General features: G+C 44.2%; 2 protein-coding genes across 2 annotated transcripts in view; one reads left to right on the plus strand and one right to left on the minus strand.

Moving 5' to 3' along the window:
- The window catches only part of LOC149913953 (sex comb on midleg-like protein 2), a 187,714-nt gene that overhangs the window by 82,598 nt on the left and 91,393 nt on the right, over positions 1-13,723 (plus strand). The gene's annotated exons all lie outside the window — the stretch shown is intronic.
- LOC149913956 (E3 SUMO-protein ligase RanBP2-like) lies at positions 665-12,418 on the minus strand. Its single transcript, XM_090128172.1, is given in 22 exon segments — positions 665-1,554; positions 1,593-1,914; positions 2,428-2,525; positions 2,699-2,837; positions 3,309-3,392; positions 3,478-3,657; positions 3,866-4,003; positions 4,091-4,228; positions 4,603-4,761; positions 5,141-5,264; positions 5,939-6,115; positions 6,188-6,383; positions 6,895-7,040; positions 7,042-7,102; positions 7,846-7,936; positions 8,524-8,716; positions 9,004-9,149; positions 9,529-9,759; positions 10,410-10,562; positions 11,230-11,341; positions 11,825-11,892; positions 12,371-12,418. Coding segments are annotated over 22 exon segments (3,894 nt in total).

Here is a 13,723-nt window from a genome sequence, read left to right on the forward strand (position 1 = left end):
TTTGGAACTCCAGATGATATTAACCAGAGACTGAATAGAGCTTATTTCACAACACTTCTGGGAAGTACAAGAAGAAAAACCACGACAAACAAAGGCTCAAGCGACAGATATGAAGTTACTGGAAAGGAATGGAAGCAGACAAGAAGGATGCCTCCTAGTTGAAGGGATAATTCGAGTTGAAGCTTAAGCACAACTGCTGTTCTCGTAGGTTACTAGTCAGAGCGAGGCCTTGAACACAATAACTGCCAGCTCAACACAAAAAATGCACTGTCAGCACTTCACCCTGACATTTTAAACAACGCCTCATTGTTTAAACAATATTAGCATCTCCTGGTTCTAGCAGTACCAAACTCCTTCCCTACAAAAAAAGCAACACTAAGATCAACTCTGACGCCTCGGACAGATTCCAAAATCCTACCCGCAACTCCCTTTCTCACTACAGAGCTGCACTGAGTCCTGCATAAGGCACGTTTCTGTTCTTACGTGCAAAGAACTACAACTTCGTATTTACTCAAGTTGAAAGTCTAGGATTTGAAGATTCACAGACGTGCATTAGAACTGAAAGAAACAACATACTATTAAGACAGAAGAAGTAATACACAATGACCAGCATTAACAAGTGACTGACTAATGAGCTGCACACTTGAATAAATTACTGGTTCAATTAACACTCACCTTTCTCCAGGATTTTGAACGAGAAGTTGGAGGCCCCACCCTGTGCCGAAGGAGCTGGCTGGGATGCCTCGCTCTCCCAAGGTTTCTGAGCAGCACTACAGCTTTTGGGTGGTTCAGCTACTCCTGCTTTTTCCTGCTCTGCTTTCCGAGATGCTGAAGTTCCTTCATCGCTCTTTCTTGGACAATTCAAGCTGAATCCAAAGAGGGAGCCGGGGGCTGAAGTATTCCCAAACGGGAATGTCTCTTTGTTACTGAAAACGCTCCTGACAGATTCAGATCTAAATACAAACTTTGGAGCAGAAACCTCCGTTTTTGCTGGCGTTTCAGAGGTGCTTGATACCTCTAAAGCTTCTACAGTGGCATCAGAAACATCACCACCATGGCCGAGGTCGCTTCTCTCCCTGGTAGCTTCCTCCAGCACAGCTACAGCGTTGTTACCACAAGGAGATGCTTTGGCTGCATTCGTACGAGAAACATGAGATGTTACCAACGTGCCTTTCTCACGGGTGTGCTCACTCTTGTCCCTGTCTGCTGTTTCTTGAGACTGGAGTGTAACTCCACTACTTGAAGGCAGTTCGTTTTTGTCTTTTTCATCCATGTTTGTCAAGTCAGTTGTACACTCTTTGGATGGATCATCTTTCTTAGTGGTATTTTTACTGGACTCCTGTATACCAAATTTAAATCCACCGAGAGGCATCCACATCGAAAAATTACATCCTTCCTCTGCAGGCTTTGCTTCACCATCTGCAAGATTCTGAGAGGTACATGCTGGTGTTTTCCCTTCAAGTTTCAAGGAAAATTCTTGAAGAGATATTTCTGAATTAGTTTTGCTTGTATTCTGGCAAGTAACACATTTTGGGGCAGTGAGTTCATTTCTTACTAAACAGATGTCACAGTTCCACTGGCCCCCCCTTTTTAAGCAAAGGCAGATCCCAATTTGTCCTGTGCGGCACTAACACTGGATTCTAGAGGTTTTAAAACCACACGTTTTGTGAAATAGCCTGGTTCAGGCAGTGGTGGATTTGTGCTTGCCTGTGGAAGGCTGTAGTTGTAGCGATCATCACCACCACGAGGCGAAATGATTCCAGCAGATGGAGCATCAAAATGCAAAGGTGCGCCATACGTGTCTTGAGGAAACACAGCAGCACAAGTGTTTCGCAGAGGTGGCGTGCGGATTGCTTGTTGATGAGCGTATCTACGCTGCTGAGGTGCAAGTCCATCCATGCCACAGACAGGTGCCTAAAGAAAAAGCACCGTTACTTCCTTGTGGAAAAGGAGGAAAAGGGATTAGGGTGCTAAAGCCCATGCAACATGTACTCTTAATAGCAAGGCGTACCGTAAAATTACATTTCAACTCTAATCAGTTTAAACTAAAATCATACGTTCAAAACTTGAGTGGTATCTGAAAACACAGACTGGGGAGAAGCGTAAGCTGAATAGACTCATTTTTCTTTAGTATTTAAAAAAAAATAAAAATAAAATCAAGCCCCCATACTATTTTGGAGAAAAGAACATTGCAGACAACGAGCAGAGGACATATGTTAGCAGGTTAAAAACATGCTTTGCTGGCTGTTTCTCCCAAACCCAATATCCCAAAGCTTAGCTGATTACGGAACTTTCTGCCTGTCTCCAGCAGACCTCAAGTTTAGTAAACGCTCTCTAGGGAACCACAGTTATATCCTGCTACACACAGAATCAAAACCAGTTCAACACATCAGTAGAAATGGCTTGAGCGGATTCGTACGTCCTCACCTTTGTTGGTGTTACACTGGTTGCAGCAGTTCTTTGAAGATACTGCGAGTTACAAGCAGGTGACTGGCTACAGTGAACAGATGGGCCAGAGGTAGCAACTGAAAAGGAACACCAAGAAAGGAGCTTATATCCAGTTTTTGTGATTACTGACTTGAGTGAACTTTCCCAGGGGACCAGTTTTACTCATTCATCTCAGAACACTGCAGAAACATTTTCAGAAGTCTTACTCCGTTTAGCTAAGTGTTCAATTAAAAATTCAGCATCAACTTACCCCTTAAAGGAGCTTCATGAAGATTTTGTGCTCTCCGATAACCATCTGACACTGTACCTGTTTCATAGCTTCCAGCAGGCCAGCAGTGAGATGATACATTTACACTGGAACTATTACGTTTCATTTCCCGTATTTCATTCTATTAAAGACAGTGTTTCAATTAAGAGCATGTAAACGTATTACATCGGTATTTGGAGAAAACCTAAGGAACGATCCCTACGCTCCTCTGCTATTTAAAAGCATGTTCAAGGTCTGAGACACACACACAAAAAAAAGATGAGTTAAGTGCTGCAATAATCTATGATCTTCCCATGCTTTACGAAACTGAGACTGTTCCCTGAAGCTAGAAATAAACCCAGAACAAAGATGACAGTAGCTAAGCTGAAGAAAGCACAACTTTCTGCACGCACAATCCTCAGGATTACTTCCCATATCTGAGTACCAAATCAGAGTTTGTAGGCAACAAAGTTTTACTCTTGAACTCACTTTAAGCAGATGTTTATAGCAGTTCTCTTCACTGAGTTAAGAGGTAGCCTGGTAAGGGAAGTTCAATGCTTGGGTCACAAAGTACTTACCAGCTGCATCGAATATAGTGACTAAAGTTGCTTACCGTTAAAGCTTCCACGTGCTGACACAGCTTTTGAAGTAAGGACTTGTGATCTTCTGCCCACTGAGAGAGAGTCTTAGGAGAAAACTGGAAAGAAAAGAAAAAACTAATTGAACTTGGATTTTTTTATACAAATGTAACACTTCCCTAGAAGAGTAACCGGCTAATATACCTGGTAGGTATTTGTTGGCGAGAAAGAGAACTTCTTAGGTGATGGAATTGAATATTTTACTTCCACGTGTGCAGCTGGTGAGATATTTCCGGAGGCAAGACTTCCCTCTTCACCATTCTCTCCAAGCTCCTGGATCACTGCATTCACCATTTCCGTTACAGCTTTAACAGATACCGGCAGCTAGAAATGTATTTGAAATGCAAGTCATGATCGCAATTCTTCCTCAGAGCAAGAGGCTGTGCTCTGATCTACGGCTGAACAGTTTGCAAGGCTTTCTGCACAGAAATTCTGGGTGTTTTTTGTTGTTTTTGTTCCCCCAGGAAAGCCGTATGTCTGTTAACATTAACGTAAGACAACAACTCACACAAGCATTAATTCTTTTACTTACTTTGTCAGCTACTGACGGGTCAGAGGAGCTTTCGTCAATGATCTTCATCAGGTAATGCTTTCTTTTAACAAGATAGGCTTTGCGTTCTTCTGGTAACGTATCATCACCCTCAACCTCTTCTGCCTTTCTTTGGTAAAGCTAAGTAACAGCATATGGATTAGGAATAATTGGTCGGAACGTAAGTAATAGAAAAGCATTTTGAGGTAATGCAATTTACAAACTTACAGTAGCAAGATTCCAGTACGAAACCACATTCTTAATAGCTTCAAACGCTAATAAAGCATCATCAGTTTTGCCTTCAGCTGCATCCAGCATTGCAAAAACTACACGTGCCTCTTCTTCATAGGCTGCAACCTGGAAGACCTACAACCAAAGCAAAAGACAAGTCACATGACACAGTGAGGACACTTGGAACAGTCAGTGACTGTAAGCATCTAGTAAGTAGTTGTAGTGACTCAGCAGTTCCCATACAGTAGTCAAATAGGAGGTGGTATTAAGACAGTTCAGTATCTTCCAATCAGAGTGTTTTAAAACTCAGAAGTTCAACAGAAAGATACTACCAAATCTGAGTATTAGCAGTACAGTGACAAAAAAAACCAAAAAAACCAAAACCAACCACCACCCATCAACACACAAAGCCAACTGAAACAAAAAACAAACCAACCAGCTAACAATTCATATGTAAGCCTGTGACATACAACCCCTCTTACTCTCATCTTTGAATAATCCCTCAGTACCTGGATGTCCACACTATGGAAATGTCTGAAGAGAGGATATGCAGGTTCAGGAATACTTCTGTGCTTTTTGATAGTTCTCAAGCTAAGCAAAGTTTTCTTCCAGTAGTAGACGCTTCTTCCAATATATTCTTTCTGGTCGTGGGAGTTAAGGCTAACGCCCTGTTGAAGAAGAGAAATTCAAACTATCACAGAAAATTTAAGTAGAGTGTTATTCATACTTATTCTTCTCTGATGCAGTTGTTTTCTTGACAAGTTCCAAGAATTTTTCTCTGACGCGTGGGACATATTTCAGGAGGTGTCTCTATAGAGTCACAGAAAATAACACACAGGTAAAAAACAACTTTGCTTTTACTTGTGCTGTTAAGAAAGTAGTGAGGTAGAGAGTATTTGACTAGAGCAACTGCCTTGCATGACACCCCATCAAAATTAGTAGCAGCAGTTCTCAATACTACATACTCATCTGATTTTGTTTAGTCTATTAAGTTTGCAAAATTAGAGAAAAACAGATGATACTTATTTACAGATAATCTTAACGTACTGTTTTTTGCAGGCTTCTTGCCCAGTGTATAATTAAGGCAGGCTGAAGGCCGTGTTTCTCCAGGGCTCGCACAGTACTTACTCCGTGCTGTACAAGAAGCTTCAGTTTGGTTGCCGAGTCTGGTCTGAATATCAAAAGAAATATTCCTCAATTAGTATTCCCTCTTTTTCATCGGTTCACACGTCATTTGTTTGATGAACATAACAAGCAGCTTTAGTCCTAAGCTAGCTCTTCTTTACAAATGCACTGTCAGAAATGTAAAGCCCGTTTTTACAAAGTTCTTCAGCATCTCACACCCCTACAGCAAAAAACATTTAACGTTTAAAGGATGTCTGTATGGGAACTGCTGAGTCACGGCCTGAACCTCTGATTAGTCACCTGAGGCGAGCAATGAGTCAGCCCTGGGAGCACAGGTGAAAGCAATTCACCTGTGCTGCAGGAAGGGGTGGAGCCTGGCTCCACCTCTCCTAGACCCATTTAAGAGTTCACTACCAGTGGGGAAGGATCTCTCTCTTTCTCTCTCTCTTCAGAAGATCCACTCCACTGGAGTTTCCTGAGCAAGCCCATGACCCAGGTAAGCCTCCTATTTATTCTCTTTGTCTCGCTGTGCCTAACTCTCTTGCTTATTTCATTATTATAACATCTTAATATTATTAAATTATATAATATTCCTTTATATAATTTTCATTGATTAAACAATGTCAAACAAAAGGAACTAGTTTTACGCAACCTATGGGAATCAATCCAGAAGCCATCTAGAAGGTTGGTTCCAATATTTCCAAACTGAAGCAGCCTTACGTTGTTTTTTTCTGCATAAGAGCACAAACAGCATCCCACCAGGATCTTTGCTTCTCAGTACAGAACTGTTTGCACAGCAGCAACGGTAAGAACAGAGGTTGATGTGTGCCACGCTGAGTATTAAACTTCTCTTGCAGTTCTAAGTTGCTAGTGAACACCATCCCGAGTAAAAAAAACCTGTTTTGGTGAAAACAAACAAACAGAAGGTATTAGGTAGCAAAAAACAGGCATTTAAATGCATTTAAGAACTTAGGAAGCTTGCTTACTTCAAGGTCCAACAGGCAAATGGACTCAGGAGCATCTGTTTCCAGTCTCGATGTCTCTTGGGGCAAGTGGAAAAGTTGTTGTAATGATCTGCGCAGCGGGAATAACACTGACATGGAATTCCACTGCAAGCCAAGCCATGCAAGGTGCTGGAGACTACCACTGTGCATCTGAACAGCACCTATGCAAAAACAAGGGTTGCAAGAAGCTAGGATCTGCGTCCTCGTTAGGAAAGGTATCATTCTACTCCTGTTACACTCGAATTCAAAGCCAGACTTCATCATCAAGTTAAGCCTAAAAAATGGGAAGATATCATTAGTTCACAATTCATCCTGGAATTATTTCATTTTCATGCCTGTCACCTGTGTTCATAGATTACACATAATAATGTGGGCCTTCCTATCAGCACTCATCAGCATACAAGCACTTTCCAGCTTCAATTGGAAATGAGTCAGAACAGACCAGAAGACAACAGTGTGGAAGCAAGAAGTATGTGAGAAATTCTTCAGAACCTGGCATGATGATACTGCCCCTCAGCTACAGCTGAAAGTGAAACTTCTTGCAAAGCACCCTCTGAGTAGGGCAACCACGAGCAGCTATTACAGACACTTGTCTTTTGTGGCAAATGAAGCACTTGTAGAAGAACCTCTAATACAGTCATGCTTATGTTGAGTTTAAGTAGCATCTCTTACCAATATCGTATTTACTCAGTTCTCCCTGCTCTGGTGCTTGGGGACTGACATCTCCCATATCATCTGTGCTGAGAAAAGACCTCTCTTTAGAAGCTCCACTCCCAAACAGGCTTTCAAACAATGTAAATAAACCACTTCTGTTTGCAAGTTTCCACAATCTCTTTCAAGAAGTCTTCCTTGCCGTGGCTTAAGTTCAGCAACATATGACCTAGAAAAACGTAATGTCACATAAGAACACTCAACTTAAACAAGGACAACAATATTTGATGCAGTGGGTTGTTCCTGCTGCTTTACGCTGGGAATCCAGACTTCCCCTTATGATATTTACAAATTTCTAACTTACACTCTCCCTATAATTAAGTCACCCTTTTAGCATATGGGCTGACAGCAGTCCCAAGGCATTTTCAAATCCAGTTCTCCAGAATTACTGTGTATTTTTATTACAATGACACTGCAATTGTCTTCAAAATAAGTAGCTGTCAGTCTCCTCTATTCAGGAACAATTCAGCCTGATGCCCGGTGTTTTCTTCGTTTTCACCTAGAGCCCACAGGATAATGAAGACTGAAAACAACTACCTCGGCTTCATCAAAAAAATGAAAAAAAAAATGCACCAAACCTGTTGGAACAAGAAGGGAACAAAAGCGACAGGAAAGGAGCAATATTTTCTTTTATACTTGGGACTAGCAATGCTTACAAATAGTATATTATTAGGCAGAAACCAGCAGGCTTGGAGACACTGAAAGTTAAATTCTATCTTAATGTCCTGGAAATAAAAAGAGAAAGCCCGTTACGTGTCAGGATCAAACCGCTCTTTTGTATTTCATACGTAGCCAAAATACAGAACGTTTGATAGCATGTTCCAAGACGCCAAGTGTGCTCTTTAACAAGCCATTAACTCTGACATTAACTGCTCATAAAATGGAACATTTATAATTCTTAGTTTTTATTACCAGACTGGCTTTTTCGGTCACAGGCCAACATTTCCAGCGCATCTTGCCCAGCACGATCTCCTCTTATTAGTTTTGACTTTGGTTTAGGAACCTGGCAAAGAAAGAAAAGAACTGCTACAGCTTCTTCTCAACAAAAAACAACTCACCCTCATTTAGTCTTAAAAGTTAGGAAACAAGCTTGTTTCTTTCCTGAAAAGGACACAAGGTGAGTAACTGAACAATTGCAAATAGCTGTAAGAGCGCACAAGAGAAAGCGATGTTTTGAACCCAAGCACTTGTGCAAAAGGGAAAGCTGATTTTATTCCATAAAGCAAAGAATTAAGCTTGATCAAGCTCTGCTGCTTATGCAATTAGTATATGAGAGCTACTCAGGTCATTCCCCTCCCCCCCATACCACTAACCTTAATACTAGTTATTTTAGCTGCATTACAGAGAAGGGAATAGCCTATAGGAAACACACTCATTAGCCCTTAGTCACTTTACTTCTGACAAGTGAAACAGATGAGATTTTCTTCACACTACTTGAAATCTTTTAAACAAGTATGGAAGGGTAAGATTTGGCCAGGAGACAGCCTCAAAAACAGTAGTTAGTTTTTGGAATGCAGGCGTTCAGTGCGCGTACAGTGAGAGCATTCAAGAACTGCAACAATTACAGGCACAAACTGAAGAGTGACTTACGTGGAAACTTTTCAGACAACACAATGCTGCGAGTTCACATGCATCTCTCCATTGTGCCTCGTTGTTCTGGGCCGTTTTCAGCAGGAAAGTTCCAGCGTGCATGTAGAAGTGTCCTTTCATTTCAAGGAAGGTACGAGACAGCTCATCAGGTCCATTCGCACACGGCTTCACAGAGTGAAGCACACGATCAAAACTGGAACATAGAAAAGATTCATTTTCAACCAAGTCCTGGTCTCCCAGGATTTATACTAGACCCCTATCACTGAGTCTTCTCTGAGGCCTTTAGCTCAGACACAGCTTGCGGATCAAGCCTAGCAACATTTGCCCTTTGCAGTTAGTACAGAGGAACTCCTCTTCCATCCATAAAACAGCTACTCACTGAAAATGATGCCTGCTAGAAGTTCGGTGACCCAGAAAAAATATTCATTTTTTTTCTTTTTTTTTTCTTTTTTTAAATAAGCAGAACAGTTAAAAGAGTACCTTTCAAGGGCCCCTCTGCTCTCTCAAACATCTCTAGAAGCAAGCGTTATTTTAACCAAGCAAGAATAGGCCAGCAGATGATCCTTCTTGACAGCTCTCCAATTATTTTTATCAGCCTCCAAGTCTCGTACTGATTCAAGATATTCCTAAAGAATAAAGTTCATCACAGAATGAGGAACCGCCATCCTTCTATGAAGGCAAGAGTTTCTCCAGAACATCTTGCTACATAATCCAGTTTCCCAGGTGAGATGTTAACGTATTCTTCAGCAGCAATGTTCCAGGAACTATTTGCCTCAGCAATTCCCTCCCTGATGGAGCTGCTGTATCTAACTTAATACCTCAGCTAGAAACTAAACAACTCTTTAAGGCTTAAGAAAATCCTAAATAAATCATTGTTTCCACAGACATTACATTTAAAGGAGTTAAGCCACTTGAGAATTAGCTGCCATTGTAACGATACTAAGAGAATAACACCAGCTTCAAGGACATGGGAGATTATGACAGGATCAAAACATGATTAAATACCTCAAATGTCTTTATGACGCACAACCACCACTCCAAGCTGGAGTCTACAGGTATTTTCTTCTCCGCCTCCTGACAATGAAGCACAGCATCTCTTAATCTATTATTTGAACGGTAGAGAGCAACCAGTCTGATGTTAAGGTAGGGATCGTCTGGTCTCGCATAGAGCTCGGTTTGAGTCATATCAAAGAGCTGATTCCAGCCATCTTCGCCTTTACGCTCCAGTAACTGCTCCTATCACATATGAAGGCAACACGTTAAAATTTCATTCTCTACGAGAGCCTCTTCAGCAACTATGTTACCTGACTGTTTTCTCATCGCCATTACAGGCTACATTACTCAAACTGCTCTGGAAAGCTGGTAGGTGCTACAGAGAGTTTGACAAACATTTTAGAAGTGAGGGAAAAAAAAAAACAAAACACACAAAACCCAAAGCTTTAGAGTTTGCATCTTGTAGATGCTAAGTTAGATGCTAAGTTAAGACTGTCAAACCACCTGGTTCAAAGATGCCACACGTCAATACAGAACAGCTTGTCTAAAAAAATAAAATAAAATAACATAACCACACAAAAAATCCCAAAGCACAAGCCTCTCAAGACTTTGATTTCATTGCAGTTGTGCTCCAGAAAACTAACACTTGTACAAAAGTGAGATTGTATGACTGAAAGCATTTACACAGTATTAGGGAATAACAGCATCTCCTACACTTGACAGTTTTCAACTCAAAAAAAAAACTAGAAAGCAGTGTAGTCATGTAATAGAGACAATACTTAACCTATCTAATCTTGACCTCTTGGATAATATTACTACCGTGGTTTTCCCATCGCTTGATGCAACTAAAGTTACTTCTAGGCACAGAACAGAGATCAGAAGCTGGAATTTACCTTCAATCTGTAAGCAGCAGGATTCCCAGGGAAGAGCCTGGCAGCTTTCTCAACCCAGTACTCTGCTCTTCCATCAGCGATGTCGTTACTGCATAGTAACTCTGCAATCTTCAATACAAGATCTTTCTGCATTGGATTCAGCTCCACAGAACACTGGTTTTCCCCATGCATACACGTAAGAAAAAAGGTTACTAGTAACTTGATCTTGCAGTCCACGTAGAACAAGAAAGAAAACATGTCAAACATGTCCCCCATTAAACAGACCCAGCAAGTCAAATTAGAACTATCAATAAATACTTTCTCACTACTTTAAGAAAAGCCTCCCTTTCAAGAAGGCCACCATTGGTTTGTAACACCCAGACAACTGCTGGAATTCAGAACACCGTAAGAGAAACAATGTCAAAACCAGCTCCTCTACCACCCGCTGCTGCTCTACTCAGACAGCCAGACCAGGGGTATCTCTAGCCTAACCTAATACGGAGGATTCCGGAAAACAGAATTAAGTCACAAAGACTGATGGCACTCAGTCACTGTGCTGGCAACAAGACTTTTGTGTGTATCCTCTCCCTCCCCGGTGCCCGAATAATGAAACACAGACTGTGAAGTTCACATTTATATGCTTACCTAATCGGAACTGTATTTGCCCCATTCCCTCTACCTCTGAGGAAACAAACAAACAAAAAGCCCACCGCTAACAAGAAAACAAACAATGCAACTGAAAAACACTCTCAGTCCAGTCTTTCAGCAGCAGCCTACTGCAGAATTCTACAGGGCTCAAAGATTCTTAGTCCAAAGGGCAGCGGGAAGAAGACTATCTTACCTTGTAACACCCAAAAGCTTTTTCCGTGTTATCCTGAGCCTCGTAGATCTGTCCCAGAAACCTGTGCGCTTTGGGATCTCTCTCTCGGACACTGAGATAAATAGATGTATATCTACAGAGTAAATAAAGAAAGAAAGAAAAACCAGAAGGATCAGTATTCCTCAGTATTACAAGTCCCCCCACACCTTGCAGCAAACGTGGGACTTTAATCTGTCATACAGGACAGTTAGCTGTATTTAGTTCAAGGGGCTTGATCTAGATCTTCAAGTAAGGCACAACATTATTGCTACACGTACAGATGTTGCATATTTGCCTGCAAGCACTGGCCTTCATTAAATAAAGCAGTAGCTCACAGGAACTGTAAGAAGGACGTAACACGATGGCATAAAAGACATTTCTACCGGATGGGTTTTTACAGCACCACGTAACTACCCATGCTTTAAGTTGCTGTTTTAGGAAGATTTAAATGGCACCACATTTCCCATTTGCTGCTACCTTAAAACAGCATGACAACGGTCTTCATTTCTCCACTCTACTTCATTTAGCTTTCCCATCACACTTTAAAGAACAGAACAACATACGTAACGTTTATTACCTCTTAGCAAGTTCGTATTCTTTTATCTCAAAGTACAGCTTAGCAAAAAAGAATCCTTTTAACGATCTCTGAAGAAAAAGAAACCAAAAGGTACATTTTAAATATACAGTACTTTTGAAGTAATTGAGTAGGGAGACCCTTCTTTCCAGGGGTGCATCATACTTCCGAAAGTGTCTTCACAGCTATCAGCTCCAGTTCACTCCTTGTACTCTGGGCTTTGTTTTTGAAAGACACAGGAGTAAGAAAATAACATTTCTTCCCAGTAACTGGCAAAGGCTACCAAAGTGAAACTGAGGTTAGTAGCAAAGCAAGTCCTCACACTTGTTACTTTTCACAAGCACACTTCCGACTAAAGAGAGGAGAATGGGGTCAGCTACATACAAGCTGTTTCTCTTGCAACCTATCTACGTTGCAGAAGAAAACAAATGCCACAAATCAAGCTCCTCCTGTCCATGCTTCTGTCACCTTCCTCTCTCGCCTGCCCCGCCTCCTCGTAAACGGGGCTGGAAAGGAACTTCAAAAGAAACGCCGGCAGCCTCGCACAACCCTCCTCTCCAAAATCAACGCAACAGGAAGACCAGCAGCTACTTCCATCACCGACCGCGCTCCACAGCCAGTCGTTCCAGAGAGCAGGGGATCACCCGGCTGCCCAGCCACCAACGCAGGCAGCAGAGCTATTTCCCCCCGCCTCTCCCTCTCTTCCTGCCGGCGTTTCACAACGCCGTCGCACCCACGGCAACAGCAGCCGCACAGCGGCCAAACGAGCCCAAAGCCGAACGGCACGCGTTCCCTATTCCGGCTCCTCGAGAGAGGGAAGGCCGGAAGCCCGGGGACCGTGCCCACGGAACGGGAGGGAGCCGAACTCCGCCCCGCCGCCGGGCTCCTTCCGAAGCCGCCGAGGGCTCAGCGGCTTTCCGAGGCGCGCAGCTGCGGCGAACCGCGTTTCCGAGGAGGCGACTCCGCGCCCGCCCGCCGGCAGCCTCCCTCGGCTTCGACTCCCCGCCGGAGGAGCCCGCCCTCGGGCCCGGCACCCACGGGAGGGGCGGAGGGACGGGGCGGGCGGGGAGCGGCCCCCACCGCGACCCGGGGAAGGCCGAGGGAGCGCCGCCGGCGGCGCCGGCCGGGCCGCAGCACTCACCGCTCTGAGAGAAGAGGCGGCGGCCTGCACGGAGGCGACGTACCGCTCCACCTCGGGCCTCGTGCGCCGTGCCATGGCCGGGAGAGGGAGCGAGCGAGAGGGAGGGAGCGGCGGAAGGCCGGCGCTCGCGCGCCGCTAAGGGAGCTCCCCGCCGCACGCGGCGGAACGCCCTCCCTGCCGACCGCGGCGCCGCGCGACGTCACAGCGCGGGGCGGGGCGGCGCATGCGCGGCGCCGAGCGGCCGGTTCGCGCTTCGCGCGGCGGCGCTTTGAGCCGCGGGACGTCGGGCCGCTCGGCGCGGGCTGCCGGGCGCCGCGAGGGGCTGCGCGCGCCGCCGGTCCCGTCCTCGGCCGGCCTGCCCTCGCGCGTCTTACGGAGCTCGGCGCGGTGAGGCGTACCGAGCCGCTCTCCTCACCCGTAGCGACGCGCCGCGGAGAGCGGAAGCGTCGTTTCTGCGTCGGGTAGGTTGAAGATCAAAGGGCGGTTGATCTGAAGAAGCGCGCTGTGGCGCATCCTTAGAAACAGCTGATGTGAAAAGTAGAAGTTCCGTGCGCACATTAGTAACGTGTTTTAGAAACACAGTTACCGAGTTACGTGAGAAATCCTTTCTCACAAAGCTGCGGTAGGCTCGAGATGTCCTAAGCGATGTGGGTGTAGTGTTCTGAGCTGGGAAACCCGCTGTGAGGTGGTTCGTTAGGCCAGCAGAAGTGAAACACATTGAACACGCTTTCAAGGAGCCAGGGCCTTTGCACGAAGCAGAG

The sequence above is a fragment of the Phasianus colchicus genome, chromosome 32 (assembly GCF_987193195.1).
Source record: "Phasianus colchicus chromosome 32, bPhaCol1.hap1.1, whole genome shotgun sequence".
Lineage (NCBI taxonomy): Eukaryota > Metazoa > Chordata > Aves > Galliformes > Phasianidae > Phasianus > Phasianus colchicus.